We start from the raw sequence: 27,359 nt of genomic DNA on the forward strand, positions 1-27,359 counted from the left end.
TGATAATTTATTAGAGCAATAAGCATAGATTACTTTTAACGGCATAGGCATTATGTGTTATGAACACAGTATTTTATGTTTAGTTGAAGCAAATGTATATGATTATTAATATCGTACCCAAATGTAACTCAGATATTGTGAATTAGAAAGTTTAAACCTAGTTAAGCCACATGTTACAGTGCATCAGGACTGAAATTAGGAGCTTCAGGAAGGTTTCACAGTGACAAAGCAATATCATACCATTCACCTATACCATGTGTTAGAATTTGTTTATTTCCGTGATTTGTTCTCTTCTCCTTCCCTCATAAACTGACTCATTCTGTTCCTGAAGAACATGGTTTCTCTCTTGAGAAGCATCAGGGCATCAAAACTTTGGCTTCTGGAGCTGAGGCGAATAATCTGTCAGCAGGGATACCATGACAGCCTGGAATGACACGCAGAGAAAGAGAAAGAAAGAAATGGGTAAATATTAGCAAGATCCTACTTAGGGACCTATAGAAGACAATCTGGGTTACAGCTTTGAAGGCCTATGGCAGACATGTGTTTTCCTAAGGAAATGATAAGGGGTCACTTCCAAACTAATACTTATTTTTATTAAGGGAGCTCATGAGGGATCACAGAGAAGGCAATGGCAAGCCACTCCACTACTCTTGCCTAGAAAATCCCATGGACGGAGGAGCCTGGTAGGCTGCAGTCCATGGGGTTGCTATGAGTCGGACTCGACTGAGCGACTTCACTTTCACTTTTCACTTTTATGCATTGGAGAAGGCAATGGCAACCCACTCCAGTGTTCTTGCCTGGAGAATCCCAGGGACGGCAGAGCCTGGTGTGCTGCTGTCTATGGGGTCGCACAGAGTCGGACACGACTGAAGCGACTTAGCAGCAGCAGCAGCATGAGGGATCATGATGACCCAAATATATATGCAAACACCATGCTTTTTTAGGCCTCATTCCAGGACCAGTGGGGGTGAGAGCCAAATGGAGGTACCAAGGCGGTAGCCATGATTGGCTTTGCTAGTCATAAGTGAAGCCTACTCACTGAAATTGAAGAAAGTGGAGAAAACCACTAGATCATTCTGGTATGCCCTAAATCAAATCCCTTATGACTATACAGTGGAAGTGAGACATAGATTTAAGGGACTAGATCTGATAGACAGAGTACCTGATAAACTATAGATGGAGGTTCGTGACACTGTACAGGAGACAGGAATCAAGACCATCCCCAAGAAAAAGAAATGCAAAAAAGCAAAATGGCTGTCTGAGGAGGCCTTACAAATGGCTGTGAAAATAAGGGAAGCAAAAAGCAAAGGAGAAAAGGAAAGATATACCCATTTGAATTCAGAGTTCCAAAGAACAGCAAGGAGAGATAAGAAAGCCTTCCTTAGTGATCAATGCAAAGAAATAGAGGAAAATAATAGAATGGGAAAGACTAGAGATCTCTACAAGAAAATTAGAGATACCAAGGGAACATTTCATGCAAAGATGGGCTCAATAAAGGACAGAAATGGTAGTTACCTAACAGAAGCAGAAGCTCTTAAGAAGAGGTGGCAAGAATACAAGAAGAACTGTACAAAAAAGATCTTCATGACCCAGATAATCACGATGGTGTGATCACTCACCTAGAGTCAGACATCCTGGAATGTGAAATCAAGTGGGCCTTAGAAAGCATCACTACGAACAAAGCTAGTGGAGGTGATGGAATTCCAGTTGAGCTATTTCAAATCCTGAAAGATGATGCTGTGAAAGTGCTGGCACTCAATATGCCAGCAAATTTGGGAACCTCAGCAGTGGCCACAGGACTGGAAAAGGTCAGTTTTCATTCCAATCCCAAAGAAAGGCAATGCCAAAGAATGCTCAAACTACTGCACAATTGCACTCATTTCACACAGTAGTAAAGTGATGCTTAAAATTCTCCAAGCCAGGTTTCAGCAATACATGGACCATGAACTTCCAGATGTACAAGCTGGTTTTAGAAAAGGCAGAGGAACCAGAGATCAAATTGCCAACATCTGCTGGATCATCAAAAAAGCAAGAGAGTTCCAGAAAACCATCTATTTCTGCTTTATTGACTATGCCAAAGCCTTTAACTGTGTGGATAACAACAAACTGGAAAATTCTAAAAGAGATGGGAATCCCAGACCACCTGACCTGCCTCTTGAGAAACCTATATGCAGGTTAGGAAGCAACAGTTAGAACTGGACATGGAACAACAGCTTGGTTCAAAATAGGAAAAGGAGTACATCAAGGCTGTATATTGTCACCCTGCTTATTGAATTTATATGCAGAGTACATCATGAGAAACGGTGGGCTGGAAGAAGCACAAGCTGGAATCAAGATTGCTGGGAGAAATATCAATAACCTCAGATATGCAGATGACACCACCCTTATGGCAGAAAGCAAAGAAGAAGTAAAGAGCCTCTTGATGAAAGTGAAAGAGGAGAGTGAAAAAGTTGGCTTAAAGCTCATCATTCAGAAAATGAAGATCATGGCATCCGGTCCCATCACTTCATGGGAAATAGATGGGGAAACAGTGGAAACAGTGTCAGACTTTATTTTTCTGGGCTCCAAAATCACTGCAGATGGTGATTGCAGGCATGAAATTAAAAGACAGTTACTCCTTGGAAGGAAAGTTATAACCAACCTAAACAGCATATTAAAAAGTGGCTCAGATGGTGTGTGTATATATATATGTATATATACACACACACACACACACACACACACACAAATAGGTAAGTATCTAAGATAATATGCTGTCACTTTTAATCATGTTAATTAAAAAAATATATATATATAAAGAAAAAATAAAAAGCAGAGACATTACTTTGCCAACAAAGTTCTGTCTAGTCAAGGCTATGGTTTTTCCAGTGGTCATGTATGGATGTGAGAGTTGGACTGTGAAGAAAGCTGAGCACCGAAGAATTGATGCTTTTGAACTGTGGTGTTGGAGAAGACTCTTGAGAGTCCCTTGGACTGCAAGGAGATCCAACTAGTCCATCCTAAAGGAGATCAGTCCTGGGTGTTTATCGGAAGGACTGATGTTGAAGCTGAAACTCCAATACTTTGGCCACCTCATGCGAAGAGCTGACTCACTGGAAAAGACCCTGATGCTGGGAAAGATTGGGGGCAGGAGGAGAAGGGGACGACAGAGGATGAGATGGTTGGATGGCATCACTGACTCAATGGACATGGGTTTGGGTGGACTCTGGGAGTTGGTGATGGACAGGGAGGCCTGGCGTGCTGCAGTTCATGGGGTCGCAAAGAGTCGGACATGACTGAGCGACTGAACTGAACTGACTGACTATTGGCTGGTTGTAGAGAAATAGAATTCCTCCCATCCTTGTGTTTTCACTGTGGTTTGGATACTTGTAACCTAGAAAAGTTTAGAATAAATTAGATGTAGATTATTAAGCTTAATGAATAATGTCTTTCTGAATCTGGGTTCTCCTGAAAGAATATTTATAAGCTAGATTACAGCTTCCCATCAGCAGCAAACAGGAATTTTCACTTTTACTCTTCTCAACTTCCAGAATCACAACATTAGTAATAATATCAGAAACAGTGATGATAACAAATGCTGACTGAGTGCTTACTATGTACCAGACTAAGTGTCTTACCATCAACATTTGTCGTCATCACTGTTGCTGATATTATCACTGTGCTAGGTACTGCAGTAAGGTAGAGAGAAGTGTTTGTAAATTAGCTTGTGTAACACAACAACCTTCTAAGGCAATCTCTGCTATTATCACTTATAGATGAGAAACTCAAGCCTGGAAACAACACAAGACTGGGTTTGGACCCAAGTTTCTCTGACTCTACTCTTAAGAGGTAGTTTTACTGCCTTTCAGGTACTTGCTCTTGCTGCTGCTGCTTTTTTTTTTTTTTTTTTTGCATTCTTCCTTTTATTTTATTTTTATTGAAATATAATTGCTTTACAATGTTGTATTGGTTTCTTCTGTACAAAAAAGTGAATCAGCTCTAAGTATACATATATCCCCTGCCTCTTGAGCCTCCCTCCCACACCCCTTGCCAGTCCCACCCTTCTAGGCCATCGCAGAGCACCAAGCTGAGCTCCCTGTGCTGTACAGCAGCTTCCCAGTAGCCATGTGTCTTACATACGGTAGTGTGTGTATGTCAGCGCTACTCCCTCAGCTCATCCACCCCCTCTTCCCTGTGTCCACAAGTCTGTTCTCTGCATCTGCATCTCCATTCCTGTCATGCAAATAGGTTCATCAGTACCATGTTTCTAGACTCCATGCAGATGCATTAATATATGATACTTGTTTTTCTCTAACTTCCTTCACTTTGTACAACAGGCTCTGGATTTATCCACATCAGTACAGATGACTCATTGATTCCTTTTTATTTCTGAGTGCTGTTGCTTTTTGACCAGACTATGTAATATCCTTTTCTACTGTGTGAGGTAGAAAGAGATATGAAATACAGACGAGGAGACTGCAGCACAGGTATTTCCTGAGTGGTGGCAGTGAGGTGTGAATCTGTACCTACCTGTCCTACTCCTTGACCACGATTTTCATATGAATAAACTGGACTTAGAGGAGTTATGATACTTTCTCAAGACCACACAGAGAGCCAGAATTTTAACTTGATTTCCAAAGCCCATGTTTGAGAACCAAACAGTATTCTGTATTACCTTCAGGCTACAAAAATGTATTGAGCACATATCATTATGGGGAGAAGACAGGTAACAAATAAAAAATAAAATACCAAGGAGTGATAAATGTCATTAGAAAATTACAAAAAAAAAAAAAAAACAGGATAAAGGAGGTTGGGGAACCACTTAGAGATGGTGGACAGGGAAAATCTTGTTAAAGAGTGACATTTAAGTTGAGATCTCAATGACAGGAAGAAGACAGAAAGGTCAAACACTAGGATAAGAACATCTTCCAGTAAAATATTTTAAGCTTTTTTATGGGTTCCTGGGGTCACCTCTTAGGTTTGGTTTTGTTTTTAATGGTCATAGCATATGTCAAATTTATTTTCAAGTATTTAATCTTAGAAAGTTAATTATGAGTAGAGCTGCTGCCAGATGTAGTTAGATACAGACATACATATATACATACATACATAAGCAGGGATTTCAGGTCAACAACAATTTTTCTTAAACTATAAGTATATTCCAAATATTACATAGAACATGTCTATTGGTGGTGGTGTTTAGTCGCTAAGTTGTGTCCGACTCTTGCAACATTCTCCAGGCAAGAATACTGGAGTGGGGTGCCATTTCCTTCTCCAGGGGATCTTCCCGACCCAGGTATCGAACCTCGGTCTCCTACATTGCAGGCAGATTCTCTACCGACTGAGCTATGAAGAAAGCCCTTAGGACATGTGTATACTAAACAGTTCTTTATTGTCTTAATAAATTGTCTAAACACCACACCACATTTGAAACTCCACTGTAGCTGGTTATCCTGTATTTTATCTGGCACCCCTCACTTGGAGAGAAGAGATGGTAAAATACTGTGAACTACATTCGCAATGGTGTTGTATATCTAAAGGTCATCCTGATAGTAGTACTTTGAAGTGGCAGATTTTTTGCAGGGTCCCTTTAGGTTTCTTTAGCTCCACAGTAAAATTTGTAGGCAGAGGAAGAAACCCACCTCACGTTTTGTGAGTCCTGTAGCCTTCGTAATTATTGAAAAATATAAAAGCAAGCTTTGTGGTGAGGAGAGGGTGTGTGTGTGTGTGTGTGTGTGTGTGTGTGTGTTGTTTTCTTTCTTTTTTTTTTTTTTAAACAAAGAGATCCAAAGGCCTGTGCACTATGGAGAGAATGATGTGATTACCAGAGTGTTCTGAAAAGCACTGCTGGAAATCTCCCAGTATGAGGGCCTTAAAAAGCTAGTGTGAGTGCTGAATGAGTACACGTTTGCTTTAAAAATGTTATATGCTTTTAGAACAAGCCCATCACCTATTTAGTTATTACATTAGTCATTATGGGCACCTCAGAACTTGAGGCTGGATTGTGTCTCTCCTTCCTTCTTCTATCCTGACTGTAAATGAAACTGTGTGTGGAAATCACCCTCTAGACAGTAGTGCTGCCCAGTAGGACTTTCTGTCATGATGGAAACTTTCCCTGTCTATGCTGTCAAATACAAATAGTGGAGCCACCAGCCCTATGTGACTATTGAACACTTAAAATGTGGTTAGTATGTCTGAGAAATTGAATCTTATATTTTATTATCTTTTAGTTCATTTTCGTTGTTTGGTTGCTCAGTTGTGTTTGACTCTTTGCAACCCCATGGATTGTAGCCCGCCAGGCTCCTCTGTCCATGGAATTCTCCAGACAAGAATACTGGAGTGGGGTGCCATTTCCTTCTCCACTTAGTTAGCTGAAGTCTAAATTTAAATAGCCACATGCCCCTAGTGGCTACTGTGTTGGATAGGGAGATTCTAGAGGAAAACAGGTATTGTATCTTTAGAACGTTCCAGAAGAATCTAGTAGAGCAGTGCTGAACCTAAATGCCATTCTAAATAAGCCATCTAAGAATAATTTCTCTGCCTATAAAATAGGAATTTAGATAATCTGTAAGATCTCATCCCACTTGAAAATGCCATGCTTCTATGAATTGTACAGACTGTGCAGAGACTGAACAATATTCTTTTTTTCTTAATCTGCAGTGCCTGGCAGAGAACCTGGCACATAGTAGATGCTCAGTATATGGTTGCTGAAATGAACTTAACTCAGTGGGATGTCCACATCATCTGGTTTGGAGACATAAAGAGGACAGCGTGTGTGTCACCAACCCCCTTCCAGAATCCATGTCGGGTATCGCTAGTCAGTTATGTCACTCTTTCCTTCTGAGACCACAGGCAGGCTTAGAAGCTTCTGAACGTAGGACTCCATGTAGCCCGCTGATGAGATTGAAGACCTAAGATTAAAAGTCATTTGCCATCTAGATAGCTCAACCTACTTATTTTATGTGGAAGGAAACTAAGACCCAGAGAGGTCACAGTTAGCCAAAATGATATGGCTGACGAGTATCAAAGACAGTTACAGAATTCAAGTCTTCTCATTCCCAGTCAAGCATTCTTTCTATTTTAGATTCTTTACTTTCATTTTGATATGGCTGTGCATCTTTTTTTTTTTTTTTTTAATAAATTTACCCATTAGGGGAAGTGGATACCTCAGGAAGGTGGGAGATGGAGAGAGGGTGGTAGGACTTAGATGGTGGAAAATGGGTGGGCATAAGACTTCACTGTGAATATGTGTGTATATATATGTGTGTATGTGTGTATAATATATATACACACAAGTGCATAATAAGCTCTTTAAAAATTCAGAAGTACAGAGCATCTTCATAATTATATTTTGGAAAATGTACTTTTAGTTCCCCCTCCGGCCCCTGAATTTCTACAAAAGAATCTATTTTAACAGATTTGGGTTGATCTATCTTTGTCATTGCCGTCATCTTCTGATAAAGACTAGAGCTTGAGGAAAATTCGTTGCTATGTTTCTTCCTGAGGTATATGGCTGGAGAGCTCACTTTTTTTTTTTTTTGCATCTGGATCTTTGCTCTTCAAAATGTGGTCTGCAGGACAGCAGCATCTTCATTACCTGGTTGCTTATTAAAAATGCTGAATCTTGGGCCACATCTCAGACCAAATCTAAATTTGCACTTAACAAGTCCCTAGGTGATTCAAATGGATCAAAAGCTTTAGAGGCACTGGTCTAAATGACATGATAATTGCCATTTTGGCCAAAGTTAGTGTCCTGAGGCTGTAAGCTGAAAGGTACAGTAAAAAAAAAAAAAAAAAAGTCATTCCTCTCATTAGATATGACAACTTGGGCCTGATATACCACTTTTCATTGCAAAGGGATTCATGTGTGTGTATGAAAGTCACTCAGTCATGTCTGACTCTTTGCAACCATGGACTAGAGCCTGCCAGGCTCCTCTGTCCATGGAATTATCCAGGCAAGAATACTAGAGTGGGTAACCGTTCCCTTCTCCAGGGGATCTTCCCAACCCAGGGATCGAACCCAGGTCTCCCATATTGTAGGCAGATTCTTTACCATCTGAGCCAGCAGGGAAGCCATACTGGAGCTCAAATCTCTGCATTAGATCAACAATGAAGACGATAGTGGTGATGATAATTATAATAACAATATTTACAGTGTATTAGATAACATACTAAATGTTTTGTGTATGTGTGTGCTCAGTCGTGTCTGAATCTTTGTGATCCCCTGTACCATGGCCTGCCAGGCTCCCCGCTAGGCTCCTCTGTCTATGGGATTTCCCAGGCAAGAATACTGGAGCCAGTTGCCATTTTCTCCTCCATGGAAGCTATAATGGGTTATCTGGCATTTTGTTTCCAGGGCATTAGGTACCAGGCTATGGGAGGCTGTGTCAGTGGTGTTTTGGTTACAAAAGAAGCACAGTGTTGTTGGGCAGTTTTCCTGCCTGTGTTTCTGAATATGTGATATACAATAATGAATCATTCTGGGAAGTGCCTAATGTCTTTTAACAAATTTCTTTTTATTTCTCTACCTGAAGTAGACTTTTTTTGTTTTCCAGGAAGACCCTAGCTGATATAGTAATGGAGATCAGTTAAATCACCAAAAACTAAAAAATGGTGGTACTAAATTATGGCACTGGAGTGTTCCATTTTCCAGAGAAAAACATGGTATTTGAGATATTGTAAAGCAGAGATGTGAGGTTAATGTTTCCAAGAATAGTGGTGGTGAAGATGAAACTAGTGGCATTTTGTTAAAGGGACTAATAATTTTTAAGATTAGTCTTGCTGCAATTTTGGCAATGTTCTATACCTAAGAACAATGTTTCTCTACTGTCTAAAGCCAGTAGAGAACCAAACAATTACCTAGGCAATGACAGAAGGGAAGAAAGAGAGGAGGAAGGAAATAATATTTCTTTCAATGCCCATTTTGTGCCAGGCACTGAATTAGGGGCTTCTGTAAACATTAACAAGGGGATTCTAAAATTATTGTATAAGAATTATACAACCTATTATGGTTGACAGGCAATGGTGGCTAGTGTTCAGGCTGATCAACAATGGTAAGAATTTTTACTAAAATAGATATATTTACATGGGGGTCAGTCTTACTCCATTAAAAACTATACATGCTTTAAGCACTAATGATCTACTGTGAACTTTCTGGAAAAAAATAGATACCATATGAGCAAGTAATGTATGTGGGTAATACCAGCTGCTTATTGTTTACCAAAAGGCGTGAATGACCAACTTGGAGCCACACAGAGAATTCCCCATCCTCCAATCCCCATTTCTTGCTTACCATGATTGTCCACTTTCTGTTTTCGGCCTCTGGGAATACAAGAGATCGTGGAGAATAAAACACTTCATCGTCCACTTCTTCTGGCTTTCTGGGCAAGCAGTGTAAAAATGTCCAGTCAGGGGCAGCAACTTTAGCAGTCTACAGAAGAGATGGAGATAAGACTGTGTTTTGATATGTAGCTATCACATTTGTCTTCTTCAGAGTCAGCGTCTCTGACCTGGAGTCAAGTGAAGTCACTCAGTTGTGTCCGACTCTTTGCAACTCCATGGACTGTAGCCTGCCAGGCTCCTCCGTCCACGGGATTTCCCAGGCAAGGATACTGGAGTGGGTTGCCATTTCCTTCTCCAGGGGATCTTTCTGATCCAGGGATTGAACCCAGATCTCCTGCACTGCAGGCAGACTTTTTACAGTCTGGGCCATCACGGAAGCTCAAAGGTCCATGCAAAGGGAGAGATAAAGGGGCAGACTGAGGATTTCAGCTCAAGGCACCCAGCAGAAATGTATATACTTTCAGCTTATGAAACTTTCTAGTCATTTTTTTAATTTGGAAGATCACCACTCCAAATAAAACCACTAATTCAGTTTTCTAGTACTCTGTCTAGTGAGATAGTGGACCTTTCAGTAAAGAATTCTACTAGGGTAAGATGCAGATGAGAGCAAAAATCACCAATTATATCCCAACATATTGGGTTTGCCAAAAAGTTCATTTGGGTTTTCCCGTAAGATGGTACAGAAAAACCAAAATGAAATTTTTGGCCAACCCAATATATTAAAGGTTGCCTTTACATGATTGTATTATATTTTTTAGCCTGTCTCCAAATTATGGTTTTTAGCACTTGAAGCAAATTTAATTACTGGTTAAAACAATGTTGAAAAAGAGCTCTGAGATAGGACTGCATTAAACAGGATTATGGGCACTATACACTAGGTGATTCATTCTTCATGTAAATGTTCTAACAATTTTAATTTTCTCTAACAGTTAATTCCTAAAAATTACATTTTCCCATCCATTTTCATTGTTCACTTACAGATTCAAAACTATATTCCCTCATAAATTCTTCCCTCAAAATTACTGCCTTTGTGCTAAACCTTTTTTGTTTTGTTAAAAAAAAATAGAAAATGGGCAAAAAATATGATATGATATAATATGAAAGAATATGATAGCAGTTTATAGAAAAACATATGGAAATGGCCAATAAACATTCATAGATGTTTAACTTCACTAGTAATCAAAGAAACACAAATTTTAAAAAGCATGAGATACAGATTTTTTAAAATTACAAGTGTAAATAGCAAATAAATGGAGAGAGTGTGGAAGGAAGTTATAAATTGTCAAATCTTTTTGGATGGGCAGTTTAGCAGTATTTCTCATATTTTAAAAAGTATATACTACTTCTCCCTAAATTCTCTCTAAATTATAGAGAATTCTATTCTCTATAATACCTGCACAAAGAAATATATATATGAGGATCTTCACTGCAGCATTGTTTGTAATTGGGATAATTGGAAATAGCCTAATTTTTTTTTTTTACAGGAAATGGATAAAATAAGGCCCACTCATACTTTGGAATTCTATGCAGTCATTAAAAAGAAGGAAAAATATCTAAATGAATGGACAAGAAAATCTAAGATTTGTTAAGTGGAAAAAGTAAGTCAGAATAATATGTCTAATCTATCATTTATGATAAATCATTAGAGGTGTAGGGGTGTGGGTGTGTATAGGAATATGTAAATACACAGAAAAGGTCTGCAAAGAGACACATCAAATTGTTAAACAGTGGCTACCTCTGGGAATAGTCACTGTTAAGGGGCTAGGGCAAATACATTTTCACTTTATTTTTCTAATTTCATTCTATTGTCATGTATAAATAAGGGGCTTGTATTTATATTTTAAATATTTTATCAATAAAACATCTATTGCAATTGCTTAATCCCATTCTCCACCAAACAAAGGAATTGCTCTGCAGACAGAATCCCAATATACACCTGACTTTTAGGATATTCCTGCAGAACAGTGGTTCTCAAAGCTTGACCCTGGGGCAGCAGCATTGCACCACCTGGGAACTTGGCAGAAATGCAAATTCTTGGGTCCCACCCCTGACCTACTGATTTAGAATCCCTGGAGAAGTGGGGGTCCTGCCAGCTGTGTATTAACAACTCCAGTCAATTCTCAGTCACGCTCAAGGTTGACAAGCCATACTTCAGAGCTTAATGACAGGCATCAGAATAGATGGAATTCCCCTGGGAGTGCCCTGGAGGCAGTTAGCAAAACTAATCTGGACTTAAGAGTCCTTGGATTAAAGACAATCTCTTTAACAAGTGGTGATGGGAAATCTGGTCAACCACTTGTAAAAGAATGAAACTAGACCACTTTCTAACACCATACACAAAAATAAACTCAAAATGGATTAAATATCTAAACGTAAGACCAGAAACTATAAAACTCCTAGAGGAGAACATAGGCAAAACACTCTCTGACATACATCACAGCAGGATCCTCTATGACCCACCTCCCAGAATATTGGAAATAAAAGCAAAAATAAACAAATGGGACCTAATTAACCTTAAAAGCTTCTGCACATCAAAGGAAACTATTAGCAAGGTGAAAAGACAGCCTTCAGAATGGGAGAAAATAATAGCAAATGAAGCAACTGACAAACAACTAATCTCAAAAATATACAAGCAACTCCTACAGCTCAACTCCAGAAAAATAAACGACCCAATCAAAAAATGGGCCAAAGAACTAAATAGACATTTCTCCAAAGAAGACATACAGATGGCTAACAAACACATGAAAAGATGCTCAACATCACTCATTATCAGAGAAATGCAAATCAAAACCACTATGAGGTACCATTTCACACCAGTCAGAATGGCTGCGATCCAAAAGTCTACAAATAATAAATGCTGGAGAGGGTGTGGAGAAAAGGGAACCCTCTTACACTGTTGGTGGGAATGCAAACTAGTACAGCCACTATGGAGAACAGTGTGGAGATTCCTTAAAAAACTGGAAATAGAACTGCCTTATGATCCAGCAATCCCACTGCTGGGCATACACACTGAGGAAACCAGAAGGGAAAGAGACACGTGTACCCCAATGTTCATCGCAGCACTGTTTATAATAGCCAGGACATGGAAGCAACCTAGATGTCCATCAGCAGATGAATGGATAAAGAAAGCTATGGTACATATACACAATGGAGTATTACTCAGCCATTAAAAAGAATACATTTGAATCAGTTCTAATGAGGTGGATGAAACTGGAGCCTATTATACAGAGTGAAGTAAGCCAGAAGGAAAAACATAAATACAGTATACTAACGCATATATATGGAATTTAGTAAGATGGTAACAATAACCCGGTGTACGAGACAGCAAAAGAGACACTGATGTATAGAACAGTCTTATGGACTCTGTGGGAGAGGGAGAGGGTGGGAAGATTTGGGAGAATGACATTGAAACATGTAAAATATCATGTAAGAAACGAGATGCCAGTCCAGGTTCGATGCACGATACTGGATGCTTGGGGCTAGTGCACTGGGACGACCCAGAGGGATGGTATGGGGAGGGAGGAGGGAGGAGGGTTCAGGATGGGGAACACATGTATACCTGTGGCGGATTCATTTTGATATTTGGCAAAACTAATACAATTATGTAAAGTTTAAAAATAAAATAAAATTAAAAAAAAAATTCCTTGGAAAATAGAGGCAAGGGCTAGCCTGAAGTACTGAACTATGGGGCTTTTCTTAGAGCTGAAATCAAAAGAAACTACTTGCAACAGAAGTCGCCTAGTATATCTGAACAGATCATCAAGCATTCTGATGCCTCTGCTGTTGCGAGAGGGAAAGGCTGGCTTCTCTCTTCTGCCTGGGTTTCAATTCCTTCATTCTGGACAAAAGTGTCTTTCCAAAGGGCAGAGCTCATCTTCAGGAGGAGAGAAATCACTGGGGGATACAATCAGCGTGTCCTTGATAAGGAAGGAAAGGACAGTCTGCTCTCCCAAAAGTGGTTGAGTGATTAGCTGATTGTGGCCTTTATGAATGGGATTAATGAACCTTCAGGGAGGCATCAATTTGTACCTTCATTGTAACCTGGTAACCTTGGAAAGCCTGGAGCCGCTTTTTCTTCTCCTCTTCTTGTCCCATGCTTATCCAAGTGTCTGTAATTAATACATTGCCTCCACAAGCTGCTTCCAATGGATCATTTGTCAGCGACAGCTTGGTACCGTTCTGGCATACACAAGCAAGCTGGTTAAAGAACTTCACGAAACAGAGAAAGACAATGACACCTTTACATATAAGGAGCGTACCTCCTTGGCATACTGCTCTGCCATCTTGGTTATACTGGGATCCGGCTCATAACCCTGCAGGGGAAAGAATTAACTGTTATTTGGTGTGGGTTTTTTTTTTTTAATTATATATGCATCACTTTCAACAATATTCCTGCTCTTTCCTGTTTCTGCTTTAAGTCGTAGCCCAACCTACTGAACATGCCTACTCCCCATGTTCAGTAGAATATGATGTTGACATCTAGAATTTGAAAGCTTAAGAGTGCTTTTGGGAATTTAAAAAGGTAATCAGTTGCCCCATTTTGCTTTGATTACTTTTGACCTCTTTAGTCCTAAAGATAAACGGCGTGTGGTGCTTTCCAGCTCTTGGTAGCGCCTTTCTTGTTCCTCTAATAGTTTAAGAAGATTGTATACATAAGTCTACAACTTACTGCATTTCTGTCTCAGAGTCTTTCTACAAGCGGTTTTTTTTTTTTCTTTTTAATGCTTTTGTTTTCCTTTGGTCTGAAATGCTTTTTCCTATCCACTCCATGTGGATAATGCTTTCAGGTCTCAATGCTCTCAGCTCAAATGTTTCCTCCTCAGAGAAACCTCCCCTCAGCATCTCAGCTAAATACTAAGAGCCTGCACACACGTCTTAGTCTCTCCAGCCAGTGTTCTGCAGGCAGGGAGCTGGCTTTGAAATTGCCTTTGCATAGCAAATGTACTGTTTTTGCTGAAATATATGTGTTTGGGTTTGTTTGGTGAGGGCAGGGTCAGAACTTCAGTGAGGCACTCACTGACAGTCATGCAAACATGAATTTTGCACCCGAGGTTCCTTGCTTGCTCACTCTGGTCTCCCAATCCCAAAGAAAGGCAATGCCAAAGAATGCTCAAACTACCACACAATTGCACTCATCTCACACGCTAGTAAAGTAATGCTCAAAATTCTCCAAGCCAGGCTTCAGCAATATGTGAACCGTGAACTTCCTGATGTTCAAGCTGGTTTTAGAAAAGGCAGAGGAACCAGAGATCAAATTGCCAACATCCACTGGATCATGGAAAAAGCAAGAGAGTTCCAGAAAAACATCTATTTCTGCTTTTTTGACTATGCCAAAGCCTTTAACTGTGTGGATCACAATCAACTGTGGGAAATTCTGAAAGAGATGGGAATACCAGACCACCTGACCTGCCTTTTGAGAAATTTGTATGCAGGTCAGGAAGCAACGGTTAGAACTGGACATGGAACAACAAACTGGTTCCAAATAGGAAAAGGAGTACGTCAAGGCTGTATATTGTCACCCTGTTTATTTAACTTATATGCAAAGTACATCATGAGAAACGCTGGACTGGAAGAAATACAAGCTGGAATCAAGATTGCCGGGAGAATTATCAATAACCTCAGATATGCAGATGACACCATCCTTATGGCAGAAAGTGAAGAGGAACTAAGAAGCCTCTTGATGAAAGTGAAAGTGGAGAGTGAAAAAGTTGGCTTAAAGCTCAACATTCAGAAAATGAAGATCATGGCATCCGGTCCCATCACTTCATGGGAAATAGATGGGGAAACAGTGGAAACAGTGTCAGACTTTATTTTTCTGGGCTCCAAAATCACTGCAGATGGTGACTGCAGCCCTGAAATTAAAAGACGCTTACTCCTTGGAAGGAAAGTTATGACCAAGCTAGATAGCATATTCAAAAGCAGAGACATTACTTTGCCAACAAAGGTCCGTCTAGTCAAGGATATGGTTTTTCCTGTGGTCATGTATGGATGTGAGAGTTGGACTGTGAAGAAGGCTGAGCGCTGAAGAATTGATGCTTTTGAACTGTGGTGTTGGAGAAGACTCTTGAGAGTCCCTTGGACTGCAAGGAGATCCAACCAGTCCATTGTGAAGGAGATCAGCCCTGGGATTTCTTTGGAAGGACTGATGCTAAAGCTGAAACTCCAGTACTTTGGCCACCTCATGCGAAGAGTTGACTCATTGGAAAAGACTCTGATGCTGGGAGGGATTGGGGGCAGGAGGAGAAGGGGATGACAGAGGATGTGATGGCTGGATGGCATCATTGACTCAATGGACGTGAGTCTGAGTGAACTCCGGGAGTTGGTGATGGACAGGGAGGCCTGGCGTGCTGTGATTCATGGGGTCGCAAAGAGTCAGACACGACTGAGCGACTGATCTGATCTGATCTGATCTGATCTTAGGTGAGGGGACACTGTGGAAACAGCTGAAGGCCCCCCAGCTCTTCTAGACCCCACAGGTAGCCCGTCTTCTTCCATCTTCCTCCAATCTGCGCTATACACAGCAGCACGAATAATCTCCGAAGCCTTCAATGTTTACCACTTGTTCCATAAGTCGAAGCTGATTAAGGGTATCAAGGCTTCCCACCGACATCTCTTGCTTCTGTCTCTCTTAATTTTTCTCAACATCAGCTGCAGGAAAACCAATCTCATTGTCATACTTGTACACGTCTTGCCCTTTGCTGCCGTCACAGCCTTTCACCCTTGAACGCTTCCCCCTCTGTCTCCTCCTGGGCGTCTTTATTGGAACATGTCAGCTCTTCCTTTGTCAAAACCCTGGGCCAGCCCCACCTCCAGACCCTCCAAGTGGAAGGCTCGTCAGTCAAAACACCATCATTATTCTCAGCTTCCCCATCCTTCTCATTTTCCTGAATTCTTAGAATTGATTTATGCCTCATTTTTATAAACTCTCAGTAGGGCACAGCGATGGGTGTGGTATGCCACCCAGATCCCCTTCATGAATAATGGACTTGTGCTCCAGCTGCTGCGCATGTGCTGGAAGGTGGCTTTCAGCTGTCAGCCCTAGTTGGGCACTGGCACAGCTGCAGAGAGCTGATGCACCCAAGGTCGCATACCCTTCCAAGGCCACCTGCATTCAGGGACTGATTGATGGGGGGACATGAAAACCTGACTCCCTCCTCCCAACCTGCGACAACACTTAAATGACCATCTCAGATCTAGAATTCTCTATCAGGTCAGCTGAGGCTGCTCTCGGGCCTGCATCGCAGTTTGATTTCTCCTGTTTCCTTCCCCGCCCTTCTTAAGGGCACGCCAGCATCAACAACCTGTAGGCTGAAACCTGTCTCCGAGTCGGCTTCTCAGGAAACTCAGCCCACAACAGGGATGTTCAGGTTTATTCATTGGAAATTGTGTTATTTACACATGTTTATCTATCATAGTTCCTTCTCTCAATAAAAAAATTCTTGAGGATAGAAGCTATCAGATGGTGATGATTCCTGCAGATCTTTTTGCAGCTTTATCATCCTCAATAGCCATAAATAGCTAATTAATAAAGGCTTGCTAATTTAGTAACTCATGTTGTGACCATTCATACCGGTAAACATAAATGAAGAGGCTTGGCTCTTACCCCAGGTACCTCCTGCCCTGAAAATTCAGCCTTCCCTCTGGAAAGCAGGTTTTATACTTCCAAGTATAATCATTCTTATAGAAGGAATCAATAAGTACTTAGAGAACCAATACAGTGGTTTGGAAATTACAAAATCACCCAACCTTGAATGCATTGGGCCATGACTGAGAATACAAAGAGGAATTCTTTACTCACAGCTAAGCTTTCAGTACTAAATCACTCATTGGCTTTGACATAAATCTCAAAACCAGATGAAGGTGATTAACAAACCCAGTTCAGTCTAAATACTCACTTAGAACAATGTTAAAATCATTACCATCAATAGTTTATGGAATAACTTTACAATCCAGGACAAAATTATGTTTTCTCAAACATGTAAGTTATTCTTGGTTAAAGGATGGAGAAATAGATTAATTATGGCCTTGGAAATTTTTCAGTGCTTCTTAGATTTATAATAAACCTGCTAGCTTTATCTTTAAAGGAAATGGGTCTACTTATAAATTGATGGAGCACCTTCTACACTTCAGACTTTCCAGAAGACTTTTAAAAACTCTTACTCCCACCCAGATTCAACCAGGTTTTAGTACTTGTTATCATTTAAATGAGTTTCTGCATAAGAACAATACTGAAATTACTCTGTAACATTGGAATTTTTTCCCTTTGATGTTAATAAAACATCTTGGACATACAATAAAATGTTTAAATCATGTATTTCTCCAACAGAATAAAACCTTTCCAAAAACACCTTATAGCAGGGAACAATAATTGTGAATATATATTTTATCTGTAAAATTGTTTGCATTAATATAGAGCCCTTCCTCAGACTAGATTTGCAGCAAAAGCGTGCTGTTTTCCCATAAAATGAAGAACTACCTCATTCACATGTCAAATCTGACCTTTTATCTCAGTTTTTGCTGAATGAGAGAGAATTCTCTCTTATAAGAGTTAGCTCTCTGAGTACCCAAAGTTTACTATATATAATAAGGTGACACCCTATGCTGCCTACCTGGCATTTCTTCCATGGCAAGTGTATTAGGTAGAAGAATGTCTTCCAAACATTTATTCCCCACCAGAACCTCAGAATGTGACCTTTTAAAAATATATTTATTTGGCTGTGTCGGGTCTTAATTGCATGCTCAGGATCTTAATTTCAGTATGTGAGATCTTTTATTGCAGGCCACAGTCTTTATAGTTGTAGTGTGTGGGCTCCAGAGCATGTGGTCTCACTGCTGCTGCTGCTAAGTCTCTTCAGTCGTGTCCGACTCTGTGTGACCCCATAGACGGCAGCCCAACAGGCTCCCTCGTCCCTGGGATTCTCCAGGCAGGAACACTGGAGTGGGTTGCCATTTCCTTCTCCAATACATGAAAGTGAAAAGTGAAAGTGAATTCGCTCAGTCGTGTCCGACCCTTCGCAACCCCATGGACTGCAGCCTACCAGGCTCCTCCATCCATGGGATTTTCCAGGCAAGAGTACTGGAGTGGGTCGCCAGTGCCTTCTCCATGGTCTCACTAATAGAGGCTAATTTGCTCCAGGGCATGTGGAATCTTAGTTCCCTGGCCAGGGATCGAACCCATGTACCCTGCACTGCTAGGTGGATTCTTAACCACTGGACCACCAGTCCTAGAATGTGACCTTTTTTTAGAAGTAGGGTCTTTGCAGATGTACTTAGTTAAAAGGAGGTAATACTGGGCTCCGAAATCACTGCAGATGGTGACTGCAGCCATGAAATTAAAAGATGCTTATTCCTTGGAAGAAAAGCTATGACCAACCTAGACAGCATATTAAAAAGCAGAGACATTACTTTGCCAACAAAGGTCCATCTAGTCAAAGCTATGGTTTTTTCAGGAGTCATGCATGAATGTGAGAGTTGGACCAAAAAGAAAGCTGAGCACCGAAGAATTGATGCTTTTTAACTGTGGTGTTAGAGAAGATCTCTTGAAAGTCCCTTCAACTGCAAGGAGATCCAATCAGTCCATCCTAAAGGAAATCAATCCTGAATATTCATTGGAAGGACTGATGCTGAAGCTGAAACTCCAATACTTTGGCCACCTGATGCGAAGAACTGACTCATTTGAAAAGACCCTGATGCTGGGAAAGATTGAAGGCAGGAGGAGAAGGGGACGACTGAGGATAAGACGATTGGATGGCATCACTGACTTGATGAACATGAGTTTGTGTAAGCTCTGGGAGTTGGTGATGGACAGGCAAGCCTGGTGTGCTGCAGTCCATGGGGTTGCAAAGAGTCAGACATGACTGAGCAACTAAACTAAACCGATACTGGATTAGGGTTGGTCTAAGTTTAATATAATTTATATCCTCATAAGAAGAGGAACATGTGGACAGAGAAAATGGGAATAAAGGAAGGATGGAGGCAGAGGCTGGAGTGATGCAGCCACAAGGCAAGGAATGCCTGAAGTTACTGGAAGTGGGAAAGAGACAAGGAAGGATCCTCCCCTAGAGGCATTGTGTGTGTGTGTGTATGTGTGGTGGTGGTGGGGTGTTGTCCTGCCAACACTTGGATTTTGGACTTCTAGCCTCCAGAGCTGTGAGAGAATACATTTCTGTTGTGTTAAGCCACCCCGTTTGTGGGACTTTGTTATGGCAGTCCTGGGAGACTAAGGCAGCAGGGTACGTTGACTCGAACTGGTTCAGCAGGAACACGAAGGGAAAATATTTTCTTTTGCCTTGTTTGTTGCATTTGGTTTTGGCAGGATGCAGCAGACAATGCTGGTGCTCTACCCAGAGGCCCTCAGAGGACCCTGATCTATATCTTTTGCCCCCTCTTCCCTTTTCAGTGTGCTTTTTAAATATACTTATTTATTTATTTAGTTTTAGTTTTGGCTGTGCTGGGTCTTCATTGCTGCACCAGGGCTTTCTCTAGCTGCCATGAGTGAGGGCTACTCTCTAGCTGTGGTGTGCAGGCTTCTAGAGCGTGGGCTTCAGTAGTTGCAGCTCGTGGGCTTAGTTGCTCAGTGGCATGTGGATCTTCCCTGACCAGGGATTGAACCTGTGTCCCCTGTATTGGCAGGCAGATTCTTAACCACTGGACCACCAGGGACGTCCCCATCAGTGTGCTTTTAATACCTAACACTCAGCTCTTCTTTAGGAGATGGCCCTCTGACTCCCCAGCTGCTCTTCCTGCCAAAGTGGGAAGCTGCTGTATGGGCACAGGGAGCTCAGCCTGGTGCTCTGTGACAACCTAGAGGGGTGGGATGGGGTGGGGGGTGAGGTTCATGAGGGAGGGGACCATATGTGTACTTGTGGCTGATTCACATTGTTGTATGGCAGAAGCCAGCCCATACTGTAAAGCAATTATCTTCCAATTATATATAAAAAAAAAAAAAAGAATCCAAAGATAAAATCTGAAGCTAGTAAAGCACAAAGAAAAAAATTGCCAGAGGATTCACCACCCACCTCTCCATGCTGCCCTTGACCAATGACTGCTTCCAAGGATAAAAGCCCATCCTCCCTGTCTCAGGTTGGGGCAACACTGGGGCATAACCTCCACTCCAGAGCTCGCCTGTTGGATCAGCTCGAAGCACTGTGCCTGACATGATATTTGGGTGACCAGATCACTCTAGTTTGCCTGTGGCCTTCCTGATAGTCCCGTGTCCCTAGAAATCCCTTTAGTTCAGTTCAGTCACTCAGTCGTGTCTGACTCTTTGCGACCCCATGAATCGCAGCACGCCAGGCCTCCCTGTCCATCACCACCTCCCAGAGTTCAGTCAGACTCACGTCCATCCAGTCAGTGATGCCATCCAGCCATCTCATCCTCTGTCGTCCCCTTCTCCTCCTGCCCCCAATCCCTCCCAGCATTAGGGTCTTTTCCAATGAGTCAACTCTTCGCATGAGGTGGCCGAAGTACTGGAGTTTCAGCTTTAGCATCATTTCTTCCAAAGAAATCCCTTAGTCAATCTTAAACTCAAGAAGCAGAAGCAGAGAGTGAGTTTTAGGCCTCATACACTCACCTCTGAATGTCTTAGGTTATCAAAGTGAACTACAGCATTGACCGCTGCGATAACAGCAAACACATGCTCAGCCAGAAACACACTGGTGCACAATACTATAAATCATCGTCCCTTAACGGAAAGGTCAATTCTGTCCTTTGTTTTCTGCAATGGCTTCTATCTAGGGGCATTTTTCTTCCAAAAGGCTCCTGATCAGAAATCATAACCAATAAGAAACGTAACGAAGAAAAGAATTTAGTAGAGATGGGTTATGTAAAAGGTTCTGTGGGGATCACTCAGAACTGATTTGTGTATGAGTCACTTGTAGGATTAGTTTTTATCCTCTAAAAGGCCTACTCATTCCATATGAGGCTAGGAGTATCTATGTGTCATATCATGTATGAGACGAGTCGCCAGTCCAGGTTCGATACACGATGCTGGATGCTTGGGGCTGGTGCACTGGGACGGCCCAGAGGGAGGGTATGGGGAGGGAGGAGGGAGGAGGGTTCAGGATGGGGAGCACGGGTATACCTGTGGCGGATTCATTTCGATACATGGCAAAACTAATACAATATTGTAAAGTTTAAAAATAAAATAAAATTAATTTAAAAAAATGTTTGAAGTTTAATTGATTTACAATGTGTTAATTTCTGTTGCACAGCAAGGAGATGCCATTATATATAAAAAGAACATACATACATATATGTAAACATATAATACACATACTCTTTTCCATTCTGGTTTATCACAGGGTAGCGAATATATTTCCCTGTGCTGTACAGTAGGACTTTATTGTGTAGCCATCCTATATATACTAATTTGCATCTATTAATCCTATACTCGAAGCTGGGAGTTTTGTAACATAGGGCTTCTCCTAGGAGGATCTGCACTTTTTAATTTTAGTGTATTTATTTATGGACTTATGTAATCATGTATGTAAAACATTTACATGTTAAGAAATTTAAACCATATAAAAGGATATATTGCAGAAATAAAGTCTCCCTCCTACCTCTAACCTTGAACCTCCCAGCTTCACTTCTCACAGACAACAATTATTACTAGTTTCTTATATATCAAAAGGGTTACTTTGGACCTATAAAAGGAGGCCTGTTCCCATTCCCATACATCCTGTGAGAGATTAACAGCAGGACAGGAAGTAGGGTAGGTCAGCTTCGCAGCCAGGATTCAGATTTAAAAGGCTGAAGGACCCTTGGATTTGAGTTTTGAAACACTAAGCTGATGCAGACGCCATCACTGTGTCCTTCACATTAGATTGAATTTTTTTTCACCAAACTGTAATATTCAAACAATGACAGCATCTTCCCCATGCATTGAGATTTCTAGGCTGTCTGGATTTCATTATTTTCTTCAGCCTTTGTGGTAGCAATACACAAGAAAGCCAGTTATCATAATGGCTGGTTTCAGGGCATTCAAAGGGATAATTCAGACATGCTTTTAACACAGAAACTCACAAGATGAAAGGCATCAGCCAAGATTATCTCTTTTTGTAGAGATGAGAAATTGGACACTCAAGAGGCCGGATACAAAAAAAAAAAAGAGGCCGGATAGCTGTAATAGTAGGGATAGCAACATAACCTAAATTTTGTAGCCTTAACTGTGCTCTCCTTGAATGGAAGAGAGGTTTGTTTTTCACTAGGTAATTGTATCTGGGAATGCTTTCAAAGGGGGGTTAGTTTCAAGGCAGAAAGTTTCCCTACCTTTGGGGTAGCCACCTGAAGGTGCATCCCGAATTTAGCCGCACTCATCATGATGGAGTGCAGGATGTTATTCCCATCCCCAATCCAGCTGAGGGTAAGGCCTTTCAGAGAGCCGTAGTGTTCCTGAAAGGCAAGGGATGGAGGAAATTACATCCAGGAGGAAATCCACTTCTGTGAAACAATTATTAGAGTTACTATAAAAGAAACAGTCCACATCTCGATTTTAAATGCTTTGTTGGAATGAAGAAACTACTTTTTTTTTTTTGCATTATACAGAGCAATTTGATAACATGAAGGTACAATCACCAAAAAGAAGTCCTAATCACCAAAAAATATCCTAATATCTTAAGCCAAGACATCATATGAACATATGAAGATTAATATTTTCATATATCACAAATCTGAATCTGTGTTGCATTTGTTCTTTCAGTCAACAATTGAGAACCATCCATGTCCAGACACTGTCCTTGGCCCTGGAGATATAACAATGAACAAAGGAGACAAAAACCTCTGCCTTTATGAAGCTTATACTTATTAGAATAAGAAAGGGGAAATGCAATGCACCTAGAACAATATAGCATGGGTATTGAGAATGTTCCTGTTTATATAGCTGAAAAACCATTAATATACTTGATTTCTTATGGATATTGACATGGACAGTTAAAGTATGAACATATGCTTTGAAATCATAAATACAAACACCAGGATAAAATGTCTTTGAGGGGTTGGAGGAAATGGGATCAAAGATAGTTACACAGCAGACTTGAAATCTACCTGTAATATTTTTTGGCCACACTGCATGGGGTTGTAGGATCTTAGTTCCCTGACCAGGGATTGAACCTGCACCCCCTGCAGTGGAACCCTGGAGTCTTAACCACCAGACCACCAGGGAAGTCCCTGTAATATTTTACTTAAAAACAAAAAATTCTAAAGTAAGATTTGCCAAAACTGCATAATGGGCACATGGGTGTTTGTTTTACTTTTCTTGAAGTGTCTGTAGGTTTCATATATTGTATACATTTATATATTTACAAATGTAAAGAGATTTAAATGTAAGCATAAAGATTTTAAGATGTTTAAAAGAGAAAGGCTAACGAATTTGGAGATCACAAATTAGTTAAGGGGCTAAGCTAGGATGTAAATCCAGGTCCATCTGATTTAAATTCTATGCTCTTAACAAGCTGCTATTTATTCATTCAACTCCTACTTTGAGCATGTCTGTTATGAAGGCATTGCACCAGGTCCTGCAGGGGACAATATGATAAATAGAACATTTCACTGTCCCTCATGAATATATAAACTAGTAATGATGAAACCCCAGCAAGAAGCATTAAATTATCTGGCATATATGTAAAGCCATACGTTGTATGTAACAGCTGCTTGGTTTCTAACATAGTATATCCTCTCTGCATTCATCTTATCTTCATCACCCAAGAGTTTCATATTGAGTTTAACCTCACATTTACATGTGTGTGGCATATTCAAATGAGGAGCAAGGTGGACCTGTCCAGTTGGCCCTGTCTCCCAGAATAGTTCATAGATGCAGAAACCATGGTTGTTAGGATTCCCAGTGGCAAGACTATGTAGATTGGCTGTGGCCAACCCAACAGGATGAATCTTTCAAAGTTATTCAGGTTCATAATTTGAAGGGACATGCCTAAATCTGCACCTCCATTCTATGAATTCTGCATGCTCTTAACTCCAGTCTTAAGCAGTTTATTAAAATAATAGCAAATGGCCTTCTTCTCAGAAAGTGATTTAGTAATTTACCATTTTGAATATTAAAAGCACTCTCCATCAGTCTTCACTCCCAAATCATAGAACCTGACGTATTATGCATGACATAAAGATGTTTCCATTTTCTGTGCTCCAGCACTCCCTGTTCATCCACTGTGTTAAATATGGCACCCATAAAGCAAAGGTTTGAGAACTGAAGTGTCTTCTAGTCTGTTTTCAATAATGCCCTATCTTCCTTGGATATCAAGTTGTACACATATGCTATGCATCTCTGCCAAGATGTTATTTGAAAACAAAACACCAATACCACAATTTAAATGCTTCCATTTAGAGCTACTTAGGAATTATTTATTGATTTTGCTCTTGTGTGAGGCAAAGAAGTAAGCCAACCTGGAGCGTGAGGTAATCAGCCAGGATCTGGATAGGGTGGTACAAATCCGACAGCCCATTGACAATTGGGATGGAAGCTTCTTTAGCCAGGAGGTCCAGATCTGATTGTTTGTACACTCGCGCCAGCACGGCATCTGTCATGCTAGACAACACACTGTGGCAAATGAGGAAAAGATTATCCAAGTTGATTAGGCTCAATGATTCCTTCGTAATTTAGGATCTTAAAGAGTCATAAGAAATGCTAATACACGAGGATTTTTACTGTTACAACTACCTATCAACATGACAGGTTTAAAAGCTAATGATAAATATGTAGTCATTACAGAAGCCAGATGTTGTTCCCCTGATGTCTTAGCCTTGATTGTAGTATTTTTTGCAGTGCTAAGAAGCCAATTGTGGGCCTATCAATTGTAATGATGAACTATAATTGATATATGACAATTGGTAAAGTTGAAAGGGACAAGACTAAAGACAAGATATATAGAGAAAAATTAGTAAACTGGATTGTGGCATTTGGGAGGGGAGACATCACCCCTCAAGTATGCAGTTTCACTACAAAATAGAAAGTAGCAGTGTGGCAACCATGGAGGTAAATACACAGATTGTTTTTCAAGAGAGAACCTTCTGGAAGGAGTGCCATTAGCTGACAGCCCCCAGGTGCTGCACCTTTGGGATCTATCACAGCATTTCTGTCAAGGCCACAACCTCCCCAGCCTGCTCCCACCAAGGGCCAAGCACAGTGGGGTCCCCAGAGCTGGGCCATTCTGCCTGACATGGGACGCCTCTGTTGGGCAGTGAAGATGGATATAACTATTCTAATTTTATAGCTGAAGGACCTGAAATACAAAGAAGTTTAGTAACTTGCCCCAGCTAACACAACTCATTACATTGGAAGAACTCATCTTCAAACCAAAGTCAGTTTAATTTCAAAAGTCCATGATCTTACCATTATAATACATTGCCTCAAATGTGCAGATGACAAAAACCTGGAATGAGAATCTGGGATCCAGAGTTTAAGTTCTCTCCATGTGTCAGAGTGATGGCGGTCCCACAGCTAAAGTTTTAGCCTTACAAAAATAACAGGGATGGCTTTTTGTTTAAAATCTTGCTTTTTTCATTATTATGTCTTATTTCTTATTAAACAGAAACCCCACAGCAGAGGCTTCTAGTCATTTCAGTTTTAAGGAACTCTTTATAATGGCAAAAAAGGGAAAACCTCTCATGATAGTAGTTTTATTAAATATAGAGTCATTATTAGAAGGTATCCTTATACCTTATAAGTTAGTTATTATAAGTTAGTCTTATAATAAGTTAGACTTTGTAATTTTGAGTCTCTAAATTACTAGCTGTGTGACCTTGGACATGTTATTTAATTTCTCTATAACTTGGTTTCTTCATCTGTAAGACATGGAACAACAGACTGGTTCCAAATAGGAAAAGGAGTACAGCAAGGCTGTATATTGTCACCCTGCTTATTTAACTTATATGCAGAGTACATCATGAGAAACGCTGGGCTGGAAGAAGCACAAGTTGGAATCATGATTGCCGGGAGAAATATCATTAACCTCAGATATGCAGATGACACCACCCTTATGGCAGAAAGTGAAGAGGAACTAAAAAGCCTCTTGATGAAAGTGAAAGAGGAGAGTGAAAAAGTTGGCTTAAAGCTCAACATTCAGAAAACTAAGATCATAGCATCTGGTCCCATCACTTCATGGGAAATAGATGGGGAAACAGTGGAAACAGTGTCAGACTTTATTTTTCTGGGCTCCAAAATCACTACAGATAGTGACTGCAGCCATGAAATTAAAAGATGCTTACTCCTTGGAAGGAAAGTTATGACCAACCTAGATAGCATATTCAAAAGCAGAGACATTACTTTGCCAACAAAGGTCCATCTAGTCAAGCTATGGTTTTTCCAGTGGTCATGTATGGATGTGAGAGTTGGACTGTGAAGAAAGCTAAGCGCCAAAGAATTGATGCTTTTAAACTGCGGTGTTGGAGAAGACTCTTGGGAGTCCCTTGGACTGCAAGGAGATCCAACCAGTCCATTCTAAAGGAGATCAGCCCTAGGTGTTCTTTGGAAGGAATGATGCTAAAGCTGAAACTCCAGTACTTTGGCCACCTCATGTGAAGAGTTGACTCATTGGAAAAGACTCTGATGCTGGGAAGGATTGGGGGCAGGAGGAGAAGGAGACGACAGAGGATGAGATGGCTGGATGGCATCATCGATGGATGTGAGTTTGAGTGAACTCCGGGAGGTGGTGATGGACAGGGAGGCCTGGCATGCTGTGATTCATGGGGTCGCAAAGAGTCGGATATGACTGAGTGACTGAACTGAACTGAACTGAAAGCCATTATAATGGTATCTATCTCATTGTGTTGTTGTGAGGGTTATATGAGATAACCTACATAAGATGCATAGTATGATGCCTTGTTCGTGGTGAAAGATCAAAAAATAGTTGATGATATTACCATGTCAAAAGAAACTGTATAAAAACTAAAGCTAGTATGTATTTAGTAAGTATTTCATGGATTTGTATTTAAATCATCGTATATTTGGAAAATTAATCCTTTTTATCTGTCTGAACAACAGACTGGTTCCAAATTGGGAAAGGAGTATGTCAAGGCTGTATATTGTC

At 40.7% G+C, this 27,359-nt stretch overlaps 1 protein-coding gene across 1 annotated transcript in view; it reads right to left on the reverse strand.

Moving 5' to 3' along the window:
- Positions 1 to 252: 252 nt before the first annotated feature.
- OTC (ornithine transcarbamylase) overlaps positions 253 to 27,359 on the reverse strand; it is a 75,711-nt gene continuing 48,604 nt past the window's right edge. Inside the window, exons 5-10 of the mRNA XM_061410441.1 lie at positions 24,718 to 24,871; positions 22,591 to 22,713; positions 13,581 to 13,634; positions 13,351 to 13,500; positions 9,272 to 9,409; positions 253 to 424 (exon numbers count right to left, since the gene is read on the reverse strand). Coding sequence (XP_061266425.1) covers positions 365 to 424; positions 9,272 to 9,409; positions 13,351 to 13,500; positions 13,581 to 13,634; positions 22,591 to 22,713; positions 24,718 to 24,871 — 679 coding nt within the window. The 3' untranslated portion in view covers positions 253 to 364. The remainder of the gene's footprint in view (positions 425 to 9,271; positions 9,410 to 13,350; positions 13,501 to 13,580; positions 13,635 to 22,590; positions 22,714 to 24,717; positions 24,872 to 27,359) is intronic.

The sequence above is a fragment of the Bos javanicus genome, chromosome X (genome assembly GCF_032452875.1).
Source record: "Bos javanicus breed banteng chromosome X, ARS-OSU_banteng_1.0, whole genome shotgun sequence".
NCBI classification, from domain to species: Eukaryota; Metazoa; Chordata; class Mammalia; order Artiodactyla; family Bovidae; genus Bos; species Bos javanicus.